Source organism: Miniopterus natalensis, chromosome 20 (assembly GCF_054644295.1).
Source record: "Miniopterus natalensis isolate mMinNat1 chromosome 20, mMinNat1.hap1, whole genome shotgun sequence".
Classification (NCBI taxonomy): Eukaryota; Metazoa; Chordata; class Mammalia; order Chiroptera; family Miniopteridae; genus Miniopterus; species Miniopterus natalensis.
Window position 1 is genome coordinate 15,699,260 of NC_142100.1, and position 15,792 is coordinate 15,715,051.

The 15,792-nt window shown below is 50.5% G+C and overlaps 1 protein-coding gene and 1 pseudogene across 2 annotated transcripts; one reads left to right on the forward strand and one right to left on the reverse strand.

The window, feature by feature from the left end:
• Positions 1 to 4,412: 4,412 nt before the first annotated feature.
• Positions 4,413 to 6,503, forward strand: GAL3ST1 (galactose-3-O-sulfotransferase 1). Of its 2 annotated transcripts, none has more exons than XM_087828441.1 (2): positions 4,413 to 4,539; positions 5,284 to 6,503. In XM_087828441.1, exons 1-2 carry the CDS (start codon positions 4,416 to 4,418, stop codon positions 6,429 to 6,431), a joined length of 1,272 nt encoding a protein of 423 aa, XP_087684567.1. In that variant the 5' UTR covers positions 4,413 to 4,415; the 3' UTR covers positions 6,432 to 6,503. The 2 variants fall into 2 exon arrangements, with proteins under 2 accessions (XP_087684567.1, XP_016054138.1); XM_016198652.2 differs by having other exon boundaries at positions 4,416 to 4,543; positions 5,291 to 6,503.
• Positions 6,504 to 12,703: 6,200 nt separating this feature from the next.
• On the reverse strand, positions 12,704 to 13,296 carry LOC107526238 (peroxiredoxin-1 pseudogene; annotated as a pseudogene).
• Between the last annotated feature and the right edge of the window lie 2,496 nt (positions 13,297 to 15,792).

A 15,792-nucleotide genomic window follows, 5' to 3' on the forward strand; every position in this document is an offset into this window, starting at 1 on the left:
ACCCAGATGGGCAGGAATAGATGAGATGGGTTAGGGAAGGGGGATCGTCTACCCTGAATTCGTGGGACTGTCACCACCATAGGCAGAGGAAGGAGACCCAGGTTCTAGTCCTGTTTCTGCTGCTGCTGTGCTGCGCTGTGTGACCTTGAGGGTGGCCCTTCCCTCTCTGAGCCTCAGCCTTCCTGCTGCGCTGTCTTCCAGCTGGCGGCTAGGAGGCTTGGGCCACACTGAGATTGTCCTCAGTATCTCATGGTCTTAAACCTGGAGCTAGCCATTGCCTTCCATCCTTCATGGTGGGCAAGCAGGCTTATACCTGGAAGGGGCCATGACTGGGATCCTGGGAGGGTAATAATAATGATGATAGGAACAGGGGTGGCAGCCCATGCTCAGTGAGTGCTCTGTGATGGTCACTTTTCTTGTGGGATGCAGAGGATTCATATACCACCCTGTGATGAAGGGAGAGTTGATATCATCATTTTGGAGGAGAAATTAAGGCCCAGAGAGGGGCAGACTTGCCTAGAGCATAAAGCAAGGAAACAGCAGAGCTGGGATTCAAATCCAGGACCCTGGCCCCCAAGTGCTGGCACCATCTGACTGTCACATGTGTGACTGACACATGTGGCTGTCACACATGTTACCTGCCCTGGTCACATTCTGCCCTGAGAGTCATGAGGGTTCATTTATCAAACATTCACCAGGTGCCAGGCTCAGAAAGCTCAGAGCTGAATCGCCATCAGGCTTGCCTGCACGGAGGGGATCCCTCCTCCCACATACCTGGCCTGTAAACTGGGCTGGGGCTCTGGTCAATAGTGATCATTAATAATAATTAATATGTATTGATTTCTGCCTGTGTACATGCATTCTCTCATTGAAATGAAATTCTCACAGCTTCATAACTATCCACGCCCCCTGACCCTCCCAACCCCCAGCCAGGCTCCCGCCAGCCAGCCTGTCTCTGGGCCTCAATCTACCCAGGGGCTCTGCCTGTGATCGCTAAGGGTGCTGTCTGCCCTGATGTTGCTTTTGTGTGTCCAGTGTACACAGGAGACTGAGGCTTGGAGAGGGTGAGCAATGTGCCCAAGTTCGCAGAGGTCAGGCAGGAAGGGAACCACCAGCCTTGGATGCCTCAGTCCGCCCGCCACCAGGGCCCTTTCTGCTTCCCCACCCTTCATCCTGGCTGCCCTGGACCAGCCCTGGCTGCGCTGCTGGGACTGAGATCCACAGCCTTCCGGCTGCACACACCCTTCCTCCCAAGGGCTTGGGGCTGGGGCTGCCATGGAGAAAGCTGGAAGCTGCACATTGGAGGCTGGCAAGTCATGTCACCCCTCGGAGCCTTGGTTTCCCCATCTGCAAAATGAAGGTGACGGTGGGGCCTGCCTCCCAGGATAGCTGAGTGTAGTCAGTGAAATGCTCTGGAGAAGACCCTGCCCAGCGCCGGGCTCATACTAGGGGCTCAAAAATGAAACCAGAAGGTGGGACGGCCCAGGGTGGCACCTGGCAGGGCCCAGCATGGTTTGAGGAAGTCCAAGTGGGAGAATGAAAGAATGAATCTGTGAAGCAGTGACGGGGGTTGGGGAACATCCTGGGCGGGGCTAGGCAGAGCCTGATTGATGGTTCTGGGGAGCTGGTCTGCCCCCTGCTGCCTGGCCTTCACCTCAGAGCTTCTGCCATCAGCGTCTCAGAATTCCTTCCAGAAAGTACCCTGGTGAGTGGGGCTGCTCAGGTAGGGGTGCGCCCTGGAGATTTTCTGAGGGCTGGAATCCTAACCCCTCCCCATTTAAAAGTCAGAGAAGCTGAGGCCCAAGGTCCCACTCAGGTTTGGGCCTGAGTCTGAGACTCTGGCCTGACCCAGGGCTGTTTTCTGATGTGCCCCAGGGAACCGGAGGCCCCTGGGGGCACTTGAGGCAAGGTGCAGGTTTGTGCTTGGGGGGGTGCAGTGACCACTCTTGCTCAGCGGGACACACCCTGAGGGTGACAAAGACAGGCCCAGAGCAGATCCCTGGAAACTCAGGAGGTGTGCAGCTAATACTCTGAGCGATAACTAAGTGTTAGTCACTTTGCCTGCCCCATCTGAGGAAGAGCCAGCCAGAGGGGCTACTAGCTCTGCATTTTACAGGTGAAAACTGAGGCTCCAAAGGGTTCCTGTAATTAAATCACAGAACTGGGGTTTCCAGAGCCTGAGGTTGGCACCTCTCCTTCCTGGGGCCCCTCCTTGACCAGACCATCCTAGCCGGCTTACCCCACCTTACAAGCTTTCTGATCTTCTACTTAAATACATTAAATATACTTTATTGCCTTTTTCTGATTAAAAAGGTCATACACGCTCCTTTAAAAAATGCAACCATTGCAGCCCTGGCCGGGTGGTTCAGTTGGTTGAAGCGTCATTCCATAAACCAAAAGGCTGTGGGTCCCATTCCCAGTTAGGACACATACTTAGGTTGTGGGTTAGATCCCTGGTTGGGCTGAGTATGGAAGGCAACTGGTCGATGTTTCTCTCTCACATCCTTGTTTCTCTCATTCTCTCTCTCCCTAAAATCAATAAAAACATCTTTGGGTGAGGATTTTCTTAAAAAAGCAGCCATTGCAGAAATGCAAAATACCAAAAAATATTTCTGCATATACCCCTGCCCAAGCCTTGAAGAACATACCATTGTTAAAAATTAAAACACTGCCCTCCAGTTGTTTCTCTCTGGGCCTACATGTGCATTTATTTATTTATTTATATGTTTGTGTGTGTGGATTTGTGGGGGTAGTGTTCTGGAACTTTCTTTTTTCACATTAGTAGATCATGGCGTGTTTTTGAGCCAGTCCACTTAGCTCTGCCTTGTTTTTTTAAACGGGTACGAATGACTCCATTTGGAAACGGGTCACAGTTTGTGTAATGGTCCCTGCTGATGGACAGTAAGGTTGTTTCTGATTTTTTTGCTTTGCCGACCAAGCTGCCATGGACACCCTTGCATGTGTGGCTTTGCCCAAGCGTTTCCATAAAATAGTTGGAATTCAGAGAGCTTATAGTTTCCTGCTTTGATAGAACCGTCCTCCAGAAACTCTCCCACACTCTTGTCCACCCCTGACCCCATCCACCTTGCCCACCTGAGTGAACAGGGATATGTCATTGTCATGAGGGAGGCCAGGTTCCCTCTCATATAGTTTCTTCCTCTGCAGATTGTTTCTTTATGTCCTTTCTTGTGCGGAGAAATTTCTAGATGATAAGCAGAGGACTCAGGGACTATTGTGGCTGGTAGAGTGGGCCTGGAGTGCCTCTTCTCTGGGAGGGGTTTGTGGGTCCCTTGTGTAACTTTTCCAGGGAGAAGTATGTGGGGTTCTCCAGGTGGGTTATTTGGTCTCTGCCCCCAGGGATAGTAGTGACGTGCCAATCCGTGTAGTTACGGGGCAGCACGCGTGACCCCTTGTGGCCTCAGGGACTAGGGCCTCGTGCCACATGCACCAGAACAGGAGTGGAAAGTTTCATGTCTTGGCTTTGCAGCTAAGGGGGAGGTGGGAAGGCCCCCTGAGCCCCAGCTCTTTCCTGGACCCATTACAGCTCTTGCCTAAGCCCCCTGCTAATAGGGATGCCACCCTACTCCCAATCCAAAACCAAACAAAACCCAGGACACCCAGTTAAATTTGAGTTTTAGATAAACATTGAATGATTTTTAGTATAAGCATATCCCATGCAATATTTGGGACATATTTATACTAAAACCAATTTTGTTGTTTATCTGAAATTCAAATTTACCTGGGCAACCGTGCCTGCTGGGTGTGTGGGCAGAGGCCTGGCTGGCTGTTTGAACCTGAGCCCTCTCCTTCCTCACTCTGAGCCTCAGTTTCTCCATCTGCCTCCCCTACAGATCCAGGGGCCAGTAAAGAGATGAGGAGCCTCGGCCCCTCACTGGCAGCTGGGGAGGATGCCACAGGAGATGGGTGGGACCGGTTGGGCTTTTGAAAGGTGTGGGATTTATGGTCTCTCCCTGCAGACAGCCGTGGTCCCAGGCCTAGGGAGACAGGCAGTGAAACAGGGTCTTCTTTTCCTTCTTAGGAAATGATTTCATTATGAAGCTGAAAAAGGTGTACAAAGTAAACTAATGAGCAGCCATGGACCCACTCCACCACTCTGCTTGAAAATTGAAACTGAACCGGGCAGTAGGAACTTTCTCCCTGCCCCACTCTCTAACTTCTGTCTGCGTTGGAGAGTTGGCTTCACCAACCATCTCTGTCTGCAGTCATGTCACTGTGTCTCTCCATGTGTTTGTCTCTCTGTCTGTACCTTGCTGGGGGGCCACAGAGCTGGCAAAGGCAGGGCTCAATATCAGAGGCTCCCCCTCAACCCAGCCAGGCCTGGGGCATCAGTGGGCGCCCCCTGGGGCCGGCCTCCTGAGGCTTCCCATGCTCTGTGCCCCCCACAGGTGTCTGAGATGCCGCTGCCTCAGAAGCGCTGGGAGTCCATGGCCAAGGGGCTGGTGCTGGGAGCGCTCTTCACCAGCTTCCTGCTGCTGCTGTACTCATACGCCGTCCCCCCGCTGCACGCCGGCCTGCCGTCTACGTGAGTGGCCCTCCTGGGCAACCAAGGGGTTGGGGCACGGGTGAGGGAGCATCCTGCGCCGTGCTATACTGGGCAGAAATTCCACTAAGGGCAGAACTCACTGTGTAACCCCCTGTGAACAGGGCTTGGATTATCATCATCTGAGCCTCCAAGGGGGCTGCGAGGTGGAGGGGACTTGTCCAAGAGCACTCGGCTGGCACAGGGCCTGGATTCAAACTGGGGTCTGTTTGCCTCCAAGCCTGGCTCCTAACCATGAGACAGGCTGTCCCACCTCCCCATGGGGCTGCTCAGCCCAGGCCTGGCATAGCCCATGCTCTTAGTTGGGTGGTATTAAGTTGAACTAGAGGAAATTACTGATAAATGACCATTTTTGGTCAAAAGTTGACCATTTTTGGCCTACAGAATTTCATGTGGTTCAACCTACTGCCAATTCATGATAAATGTACGAGAATGCAGTGGCCACAAATGAGACAAAAGCCAGCATGCTCGTCTCACTTTGACCTCACACCAACATCATGAATAGAGTATGTTATTTCCCCCATTTCATACATGAGGAACGTGAGGCCAGACAGGCCAAAACCAGCCCAGGCATTGCAGCCTGGAGGAAGGCCCGTGTGGCCCCCATGCTGGCTCCCCCGCCACCACTATCCCCAACAACCCTGCTGTCTAGACCCCAGGGCCTGAGGTTGTGACATCTGGAGGCCCCAGCAACCCCTGAGGCTCCTCCTACCACTCTGTGCCCATCAGGACCCCGGACGGCACACCATCCTGCTCTCCTGCCCTGGGCGAACCAGAGACCGCGACTCCGGCCAACAGCTCATCGCGAGTGTGCCAGCCACGGCGTGACATCGTGTTCATGAAGACGCACAAGACAGCCAGTAGCACGCTACTGAACATCCTGTTCCGCTTCGGCCAGAAGCACGGGCTCAAGTTCGCCTTCCCCAACGGCCGCAACGATTTTGACTACCCGGCCTTCTTCGCCCGCAGCCTGGTGCAGGACTACCGGCCCGGGGCCTGCTTCAACATCATCTGCAACCACATGCGCTTCCACTACGAAGAGGTCCGGGGCCTCGTGCCCCCCAACGCCACCTTCATCACCGTGCTGCGGGACCCCGCCCGCCTCTTCGAGTCCTCCTTCCACTACTTCGGCTCAGTGGTGCCCTTCACCTGGAAGCTCTCTGGCCAAGACAAGCTGGCTGAGTTCCTGCAAGACCCCGACCGCTACTATGACCCCAACGGCTACAACGCCCACTACCTCCGCAACCTGCTCTTCTTCGACCTGGGCTATGACAGTGGCCTGGACCCCAGCAGCCCAAAGGTGCAGGAGCACATCCTGGAGGTGGAGCGCCGCTTCCACCTGGTGCTCCTGCAGGAGTACTTCGATGAGTCACTGGTGCTACTCAAGGACCTGCTGTGCTGGGAGCTGGAGGATGTGCTCTACTTCAAGCTCAATGCCCGCCGCGCCTCGGCCGTGCCCCGCCTGTCCGGTGAGCTGTACCGGCGTGCCACAGCCTGGAATGTGCTGGACGCCCGCCTCTACCACCACTTCAATGCCAGCTTCTGGCGCAAGGTGGAAGCGTTTGGGCGGGAGCGCATGGCCCACGAGGTGGCCGCCCTGCGACGTGCCAACGAGCGCATGAGGCGCATCTGCATCGACGGGGGCCACGCGGTGGATGCCGCCGCCATCCAGGACTCGGCCATGCAGCCCTGGCAGCCGCTGGGCGCCAAGTCCATCCTGGGCTACAACCTCAAGAAGAGCATCGGGCAGCGGCACGCGCAGCTCTGTCGTCGCATGCTCACGCCCGAGATCCAGTACCTGATGGACCTCGGCGTCAACCTGTGGATCACCAAGCTCTGGAAGTTCATTCGAGACTTTCTGCAGTGGTGACACCCTGCCCACCCAGTGGCCCCCTTGGCCTGCTCACTCGATGAGGAGGGGGCAGGCAGGGACCTGCTGGCCTTCCCCAATCCCCTCCTGGTGCCACCTCGGTCCCCGGGGTAAGGTGGGGCTGTTGTGGGGAAACAGCCAGCCAGGTCTGGGCCCATGGCACAGAGAGGGCCTGAGATCAGTATTTGACTAATTATACCTTTTTTTAAATTAAATCCCCGTTTCTGTTCTACTTCCCGCCTCCCCTTAAAGGGGAGACCTCAGAAGTAAAGGCATTTGATGTTGTGTTTTTGTTAATCAGCCTCAGTGGATGTGACTGGTGGGGCCCAGGTGGGGGTGACTGGTGGGGACTGGGGACCCCAAGAGAGCATGGTGGGTGCCTGTGTGAATATATCTATGGGACAAAGTCCCATGGTGTGGCAAGGATTTGGTGTGCACCAAAATTTGGTGTGTAACATGCTGAAGTCCTGTGTGGTTGAAGGATTCCCATGAGCTTCCATGACCCAGAAGATTGTGTGTGTGATTATCCAAGGGAATATACCAGTTGCTTGCTCCAGCTGAACACTGATTATGTGCCCGGCACTGGGCTAAGTACTTTGTGAGCATTATCTCAATTCATCTTCATCGAAACTCAGGGACATGAGGACTTTTATTATCTTATGCCAGAGATGAGGAAGGGAGCTCAGAGAGGGAAAGTCACTTGGCCAAGATCACACAGCAAGTAAGTGATAAGATTGGAGCAGGGGCTGGATCAGGCAGAGTGTGTGGCCACATGGGGATAGAGTCTAAGTGTGTGTGTGGGGGGGGGGGCGACAGGGAGGTGGGGAGCACTCAGTGGGACATTGAGCAGCAGGCCCTGGGCCCAGGCTATAGGTTTCTACAGGTTTCTTGTACAATCTCATTAATCCCACAACAACCCTTTGAGGCAGGCACAGTAACTGTCCCATTTTGCAGATGTGGGAACTGACATTCTGGGAGGGGAAGGGACTTGCCCAAGGTCACGTATCAAATCAAGAACTAAACCATCTCCCTGGGACCCTGAACCGCTTCCATCTCTACTGCCTGTTTACCGCATCTCTAACTGTCCCTTCTCCCCCACTGACTACTCCAGGCTGCCTTACCCTTCGCTTGTGCTCCATCCCTACCTAGGCCCTGAGTTTCCCTTTCCACCCTGGACTCGGTTTATTAATCCAAAAACTATTTGGTATTCATCAGATACATGCTGTGCCCCCCAGCCCTGAGCTGGCCCCAAGTGTACAGCAATCAGCAAGTTGGTCTGGGCTCATGTCCAGAGAGGAAGATGGCAGCCAAGCAACCAAAGCACACTGGGTATGACAAACCAGGGTGGGGATGCATCTGCTCTAACCACCTGCCTTCCTTAGCCTCCCCAGAGGGACAGGGGCCCTTTCTGAGGTTCTCAGGTCTCTAACCAGGAGCCAGCAACCAAATGTGAAAGGCAGAAACCACAGCATGACCCTACTGGAGATCTGCTTGTGCCAGGCTCCAAGACAAGTGCTCCTGCACTTTACTGGAATATTTACAACATCCCAGCTTTATAGACCAAAGCTCAGAGAGGTTAATTGACCTACCCCAGGTCACACAGCTAATCAGTACCAAAGCCAGAATGCAAAGCCAGATCAGTCAGCTCTTAACCCTTCCCTGGGCTTGAGTCAATCTTTCACCTGGGAGTGAGCTTCTGGTCCAAGCAGGGTGGGAAGGGGTCAGGATGACTGTGTCGCAGTTTCCTGGGACAGTCCCAGTTTTAGCCTGACATCCCAGGAAACTCCTCAGTCCCGAGCAACCAGCATAGTGGTTTATCCCGGGAGCAGTTTGACCCCACCAACCCCTGGAGCCACTGCCTGCATCCTTATAATGGTCTTTGCAGCAAGAAATAAACATACCCTTGAGGCTTTGATTTAATTCATATGGAGAGAATGCAACAAAAATGAATAAATAAGTAAAACTGGCAATAGCTTAAGACTATTCTCAGGAAAAGATGTTAGTGACCCCAAAGTCATGAGATAATTTTCTTTTCCTTTTATTATTTAAAGATAGATGTGACTTAGTGCAATACATCCTGGGTTTGTGGGAGCCCCTTAATCATATTTTCTTGGACCCCTAAGGGCCTAGAAATGTAAACAATAATATTATATATTATTTTTGAAAAATAAATTTATTTAAACTAAAAAAATAAAAACAATTCACCCATTTCTTCCATTCCCTATCCCCACCTCTGGCAACCACCAATCTGTTCTCTGTATCTATGAGCTTGTTATTTAAAAAAAAAAATTATATATCATATCATCATTATTATTATTATTATTATTAATACTGACACTTCTAGGCCCTTAGGGATCCACGGAGAACAAATCTGGCAGGTAGTAGATGCCAAGAATATAAGTTACTTCATTAGCATTTACTATCTGTCTGGTTTAAGAGCATTATAATTATTAACTCATTTATTAACACGATTGTTATAGTAAGCAGTTGCCAGGTACCTGCAATCACTCTGTGCCCAGCCCTGTGCAGTGGGAACATGCACAATCCCCTTTGCTCCCTCAGGAGGCCCTTGAAACACAGAGGCTGAGCTACCAGCCCAGGGTCACCCAACCAGGCATCCATAGAGGAAGGATGCAAAACCAGGTCAATCAGATGCCAAGGCTGGTCCTCGCGGCCTCTAGATCTTCAGCGCCACCCCAGTTGGCCACCTCAGCGTCAGGACCGAGGGCTCTTCCATGGGGGAAAAAGTCTGACATCTCCAGGCCAGCGTGGCCGACTCGCTGCTTCTGCCCAAGCAGGGGCCCTTCTGCTCCACGTGGATGCGGTGGATGCGAGCCCGCAAGGCCTGGCCCCAGCTCAACCTCACCGCCAGCCCCGCTGCTGGCTCAGGTCCCTGCACCCTGCGGCCTAAGGCAGCTGCATGTTGGTTGCCCCAGGCAGCCCAGAGGACTGCTGCCTGATGTCGTGTGCCACAGAGGCGGCCCCAAGGCCCAAGCCCCCAGCCCCCAGCCCCCAGCCTGGCTCCCAGCCCCCCGGCCCCAGCAAGGCTCCCCCTCCGGCCAGTGCAGCCGCCTGACCAGGCTGCGCGTTGCTGCTGCTGCTGCTGCTCCTGCTGCGTGAGCAGGGTTTTACTTCTGGGGGGACCTGTCCAGTGACTTGCCTTTAGGGCCAGGTGCCGGCGTTTCATTGCACCATTAGCCACAGCCAGCCTTCCCGAGGTGTCTTCTCTACCTACACCCACTCCAGCCTCACTATGAGTGCAGTTCATTACTTGATCCTGAGAAAAGTAAGGTGGAAAGGGAAACCTGAACTTTGCTTTGATCTCACCTTAACCAAGATGATAGACGTGGGTTGATGAATTTTTTTCCTCTGTGTTCCATTGCGATGCTAGAATATGTGAAAACCTCCACTATAAACTTCATAATCAGCCATCCAGGTTTATCTTACATTTTCGTACAAGGGAGTCCCTCTTTCCAGATTAACTCTGAGTATTTGGCCTTTGGGTCTGTTGGCGTTAGAAAAGAGGGGGGCGGGGAGGCCTTCGTTTAAGCGAGAGCGCCCTTTCAGCCCTGGAAGAGTGAGTCAACGTCTCTTGTGAGGTTTTCATTCTGCCTTGTCATTATGGTTTGTGGATCTGAGGACACTGGAAAGGCAACATTTATTAGGTGCCCAACCAGCCAGTTATTAACTATACTATTTCCTGTGTTGAATATTTGGAATGTGATCTGGGACAGACAGAATTTACTCTTCTGGGTTGTGTTTCCGTTTTTGAAATTCTCACCTGAGGATATGCTTTTATTGATCTTTAAAGAGAGAGGAAGGGGGAGAGAGAGAAACATCGATATGAGAGAGATAGGTCAATCGGTTGCCTCCCCTACGCTTCAGTCAGGAATCGAACCCGCAACCTTTTGGTGTACTGGAGAATGCTACAACCAACTGATCCACCTGGCCTGGGCCAGTTCTTTATATCTTTATAATAATGTTCACTATATTAGCAGGTCATTAGTAGCAAGTCTCAGAATGAAAGTGCTGCCCTGTCATTTGCCTTTTCATGAAATCCAGGCTTGCCTTTAGTTAGTTTGAAAGTTAACTTTATATTCCAGTTAAGGATGAGGTCTTCAGTCCCCATGGGTAAAGAAAACAAACGTTGCCACTAGAGGGAGTTGTCAGCCGTTGGTCAGAGGGCCAGATGGACTAGAGTTGGCTGAAGAGCCTGTGTAGGCCTTTTTCCAGGATTCAGAGACATGATTCTGTGGTCAGCTCCAGGTATGCTGGTCAGACCAGCAACAGCGCTGTTGACCTTGGATGTCTATTTGATTATCAATGTCGATGGTCTGGGCTTGTTATTTTTACAGACTGTTGTGGTTTAGGAGGGGAAGGAATGAGTTTGCATTGGAGACATTCTTAATTATTGGTGTGTGTGATTTCCAAAATAGTATGTGCTTCTTTTAAGAAAATTAAAGAAATGATGTGACTTAGAATGTGAAAACCCTTAGTTGCCCATTTTGTGATTCTTTAAAGTCAGTCCTTTTAAAGACATCCATTTATAGGAAAGGTGGATATGAAAATAAATGACAAGATTCTCAACAACAGCAAAAAAAGCATGAAGTCTCCAAGGGTCTTTGCTGCTTGTAGCTTATGGGAGCCAGGCTGCCCTTGCTACAGCTGGGCAACAGGGGGCACCATGGTGCCAAATTTGGTTTTAGATATTTCTACCCAGGAAAGGGCACCACTGTGACCAGTCATCCGTAGGCCTGAAGTGTGAAAGCCAGAGCAGGGATCATGGCTGCCCCTTGGGAGAAATTCAGTGGAACCATCTGTTCCTCTCTGTCATGGGTTGAATTGTATCCCCTAAAGAGATATGTTGAAGTGCTCATCTCCCCAGTTCCCTATAAGTGACTTTATTTGGAAGTATGGTTTTTGTACCTGTAATCAAGATGAGCTCATGAGGTGGTCCCTAATCCAATGTGGCTGGTGTTCTTATAAGAGGAGGAAATGCCATGTGAAGACAGACACACGGGGACAACGCCATGTGAGTAAGGGCAGAGATTGGTATGATGCAGCTGAAACGGTGCTAGCTTCAGCCCTCGGGCGGTTCCCCGTGGCCTTGGACCTGGCCAAGTCATGCAAAGATGAGAAGACTTCTATGAAGATGTGGCTGTGAGTGCTGAGGGAGCAGCTCCAGGCCCCCTCTCCAGACTGGAGCCCGAGTGAGGGGCTGCCACTCTGGACCTGATGGTTCCTGCTTTGAATGTCTGTTGTCTCCCTCATTCTTCCAAGGGCATTGGGCTCCAAAACCCAGCTGGAACGGAGGACCCACTGCTCTGTGATCTCCACTGGTGAGGCAAATGTGCCCACCTGAAGGGGGCACAGGGGCCAGGAGGAGTCTGTGAGACCCTCAGACGCAGCATGGGTGGGAGCGGATGTGGGTTGGGAGATGTGAATTCGAGGGTTGACTTTATACCAGTTATTAGCTGAGTCACCTGCCCTGGCTGGGTCTTGGTTTCCTCATCTGTAAAACGGGGTGATAAAATCCAGGTTTTCCAAATTATACAACCAATACAGTTTGGAAAATTGGAAAATATAGAAATATATAAAGAGGAGGAAATTCTGTCAGAGAACTACTATTAATGTTTACTGTCTCTTCAGAAAAATACATTAAAAATAAATAAAAATGGGTTTATATCATATATATCCTTTTGTAACCTTTTGGAATCATTTGTTATGTGATAAACATTTTTCCACTTTGGTAAAGTTCTAAATTTAGGTTATTTGTAATATTTTTATCATTATGGAAAAGTCAGTAGTGAAGATCCTTATAGATAAACCTTTGTACACATCCACAATTTCCCCCATAGGATAAAATCCTAAAAATGGAGGGTTGTTTTTTTTCCAAAGAATGCACATTTTAGGACTTCTGATCCCTTTTACAGTGTAGTGCTCCACATAGATCTTCTATGTTTGAATGGGCCTATTTCCCCTCGTGCTTGCCAAGATTGTCCATTAAAAATTTTTCCCACCTCAACTCAAGTTTAATAGAAACTACAAAAGATCAAAGGTGATGTCCCACGAATGCACACATCAGTGGGTCTCCTCCATAATAAGTTCAGACCATTTCCTCCAGAGGAAGAAAGGCTGACTTCCCAAACCCTACAAAAAAGGCCACATCTGGGCTAAGTCTAAGATCTTGTGTTTTAAGCATGAAAATAGTCTTTTACAGGTTTTGTTCTCATGACAGTACACTGCCACATGAGCCTATAATGGCCCAGTGCTCACTTTTGCTTAGAGAAATATTCTTTGCTCTTCTGGACATCAGGCTCAGTGGTATCACTGCCAGGTTTCCAGCCAGCTGGGCATGCTTCCCCATGTTTGCCAGTGAACTGGAACCGTGAACTAGTCTCAGAGTCTCATCCACAGAGCGGCCATCAGGAAGGTCGTTTACAGTGATCTGGTGAAGGATACTTTTATCATCAATGATAAAGAGGCCCCGAATGAGATGCCTTCATCAGCCTTTAAGACTCCACAGTCCTGAGCAATGGTGCGCTTGGGGTCTGACACCAAAGGAATGTTCATGGGTCCCAGTCCTCCTTGTTTCTTGGGTGTGTTGATCCATGCCAGATGACAGAAGTGAGAATCCACGGAAGCGTCAATCACTCGGCAATTCAGTTTCTTAAATTCTTCTGCCCTATCACTGAAAGCAATGATCTCCGTGGGGCACACAGGTAAAGTCAAGAGGGTAAAAGAACACCACATATTTTCCTTTGTAGTCAGATAGGCTGATGTCTTTGAACTGACCATCTGGCATAACAGCTGAGGCTTTAAAGTTGGAGGCAGGGTGCCCAATTTTAGCATTTCCTGAAGACATCTTGCAGCACTGAAGCAAAAGTGGTAAGACCAGTCAATCAGGAAGAAGGCTGTTCATTAAAATTTAAAAGGCTCTTGCCATCTTTAAAATGGAAAATGATATTTATTATTGTCTTATACACACACGTTCCTTCCCAGTGTGAGGGTATCTGAGAACTTGTTTACTGTCTGGGTCTCCATCCAAGCTCCTGAGTAAAATTTGCATTGGATTTCTTTTCTGACCAGTGAGATTAGAATTTTTCTTAATGCTTTACTTTTTTGTTTGTTGGTATCACCCATTTTCTAGAAAAGTATTTTCCTTATTGATTTATAACTGCTCTTTACATATTAAGCACATTGACCTTTCCTGTCATATCTGTGGCAAACATTTTCCCAAGTTTGTAGGAGTCCCAAGTGTGAGAGCTCAATATAGGTGGTGGTTGGAGTGTGGGCTCTATATTAGTTGGTTTATATTTAAAAAGCACACTCCTAGCCCAGTGGGCATGGCTCAGTGGTTCAGCGCCAACCTATGGTCCAGGAGATCATGGTTCGATTCCCAGTCAGGGCATATGCCCAGGTTGTGGGCTCGATCCCCAACAGGGGACATGAAGGAGGCAGCCGATCAATGACTCTCTCATCATTGATGTCTCTCTCTCTCTCTCTCTCTCTTTCTCCCCTCCTCTCTCTGAAATCAATAAAATATATATATATATTTAAAACCACACTCATGGGCAAGTTGTTCACCACCTCTAGGAATTGACTGTTCCTGGGAGGAGCAGTCCCTCCAGAATCAGCAAGGCCCCAGATGTCATAGCATCAGAACATAGAAAATAAAAGACATGGTTAGTACAGTTGCCCAGCAAGCAGCTGTGCAACTGTGGCTCTGAACTGAAATTTAACCTCACAGCTTTCCCCATCTAGAAAGAACTTTTGACCCTCGATTGTGTCTTATACACACACGTTCTTTCCCAGTGTGAGGGTATCTGAGAACTTGCTTACTGTCTGGGTCTCCATCCAAGCTCCTGAGTAAAATTTCAGACCCGGCCTCTCACTGAGCCCCGCAGGCCCCACAGCCCCACTACATGACCCTGTCCTGTGTCAGGCCCTGGGTCTGGCTGTGTCATCAGCAGAGATTCTGCCTAATTATCCACTGTTCACACACATTCCCCAAGCTTGCTGTCAATGTGGTAGCCCCAGATGACAGCCATATTATTTCCCTAATTCGCGACTTTGCTGGAAATCCTGTCCAAAAATGGAAATGTGGGCATTCAGCAGGTATTCCTCTCGGTGGCCTTCCTTACACTCCCAGGACTCACTGCCTTCGTTTTTAAGAGCTCACCACCCACCCCTACTCAACAATCTATTCCAGAATTTTCATAACGAGTTTACTCACCTGATTCAAAACCCATCGTCTGGTTCCTCTCGTCCTCCATGACTCTGCCCTGTCGTCCTGCACAGATGATTCAAAGGAGCTGGGGTGGGGCGCACCGCTGAAGAAGCAAGCCCAGGGGACAAGGGGAGGGCACTGGGAAGTCAAGGCAAGGACAGAGGAGTCTCCCTGGGTCTGGCCCCGTAGCCCATGGTTTACCCCAACCCACACATCACCTCATCCACTCTAACATCTGTCCTTGACAGTCTCCTTGGGAACAGGCCAAAGGCCAGAGCCATTGGCCAGATAATGGCGGTGTCCACAGCTGGTCCCACCTACTTCCTCTTACACTGTCGTCCTCAAAGCATCCACTCCAGGTTCACCCTCCCCCATCCCAAACAGAGGTGAGGCTCTGATCTGTCCCTGCTCACTGTTTGTTCCTCCCCAGGCCTCTCCCACATCTACCATGAATTTATACAGTGGCCTCCTAACTAGCTTCCCTGCTTCAAATGTCTGTTGTCTCCGTCATTCTTTATACTGGACTCAGGGTTATCTTCCTGGCACAGGTGGAATCACGTCTGTCTCTTCCTCTAAAACCTTCAAAGTCTCCCCACCTTGATTAGCACATGGACCAAAGTCCCCAGCACTGCCTAAAGTTCCTTCATCGCCTGATCTCAATCTTTTTGAGGCCCCTACCCTCCTAGCATCTCTCTTCCCTCTCCATAAGTTTCCTTGGGTGGTTACCTCCATCTAGAACATCTTCTCCCCATCCCCACCTTAGAGACCCAACTCAAATACCATCTCCTCTGGGTGATATTCCAGAACCCTCCTCCCCAGTGCAGTGCTCTTACTTAGACCTCAGCTAGAACACTCTGCCTTCAGGAAGCCAGGACAGGTGGTGGTTAAGCATCTAAACCTTGAGTGTAGATAGTTAAGGGTTCAAATCCTCGCTCTGGCTCTTACCAGCCTCTGAAGCTCAGTTTCCACATGTGTAAAATGGGCACATGGGTACAATGCACAACAAATGTGGCCCACACCTTCATGGGGCTGACCGGTAAGGGAGTGAGTCAAATAGCCAAAACACACAGTGTTCAATGAGAATAATAGTCGCAAAGGAGAACGAGGGTTCTGTTTGACCATTTAACTGGG

Coding starts and splice junctions, on each gene's coding strand:
- GAL3ST1 (XM_087828441.1), top strand. CDS start 4,416: ATGCCGCTGCCTCAGAAGCGCTGGGAGTCCATGGCCAAGGGGCTGGTG. Junction 4,540..5,283: donor GCTGCACGCCGGCCTGCCGT/CTACGTGAGTGG, acceptor ACCACTCTGTGC/CCATCAGGACCCCGGACGGC.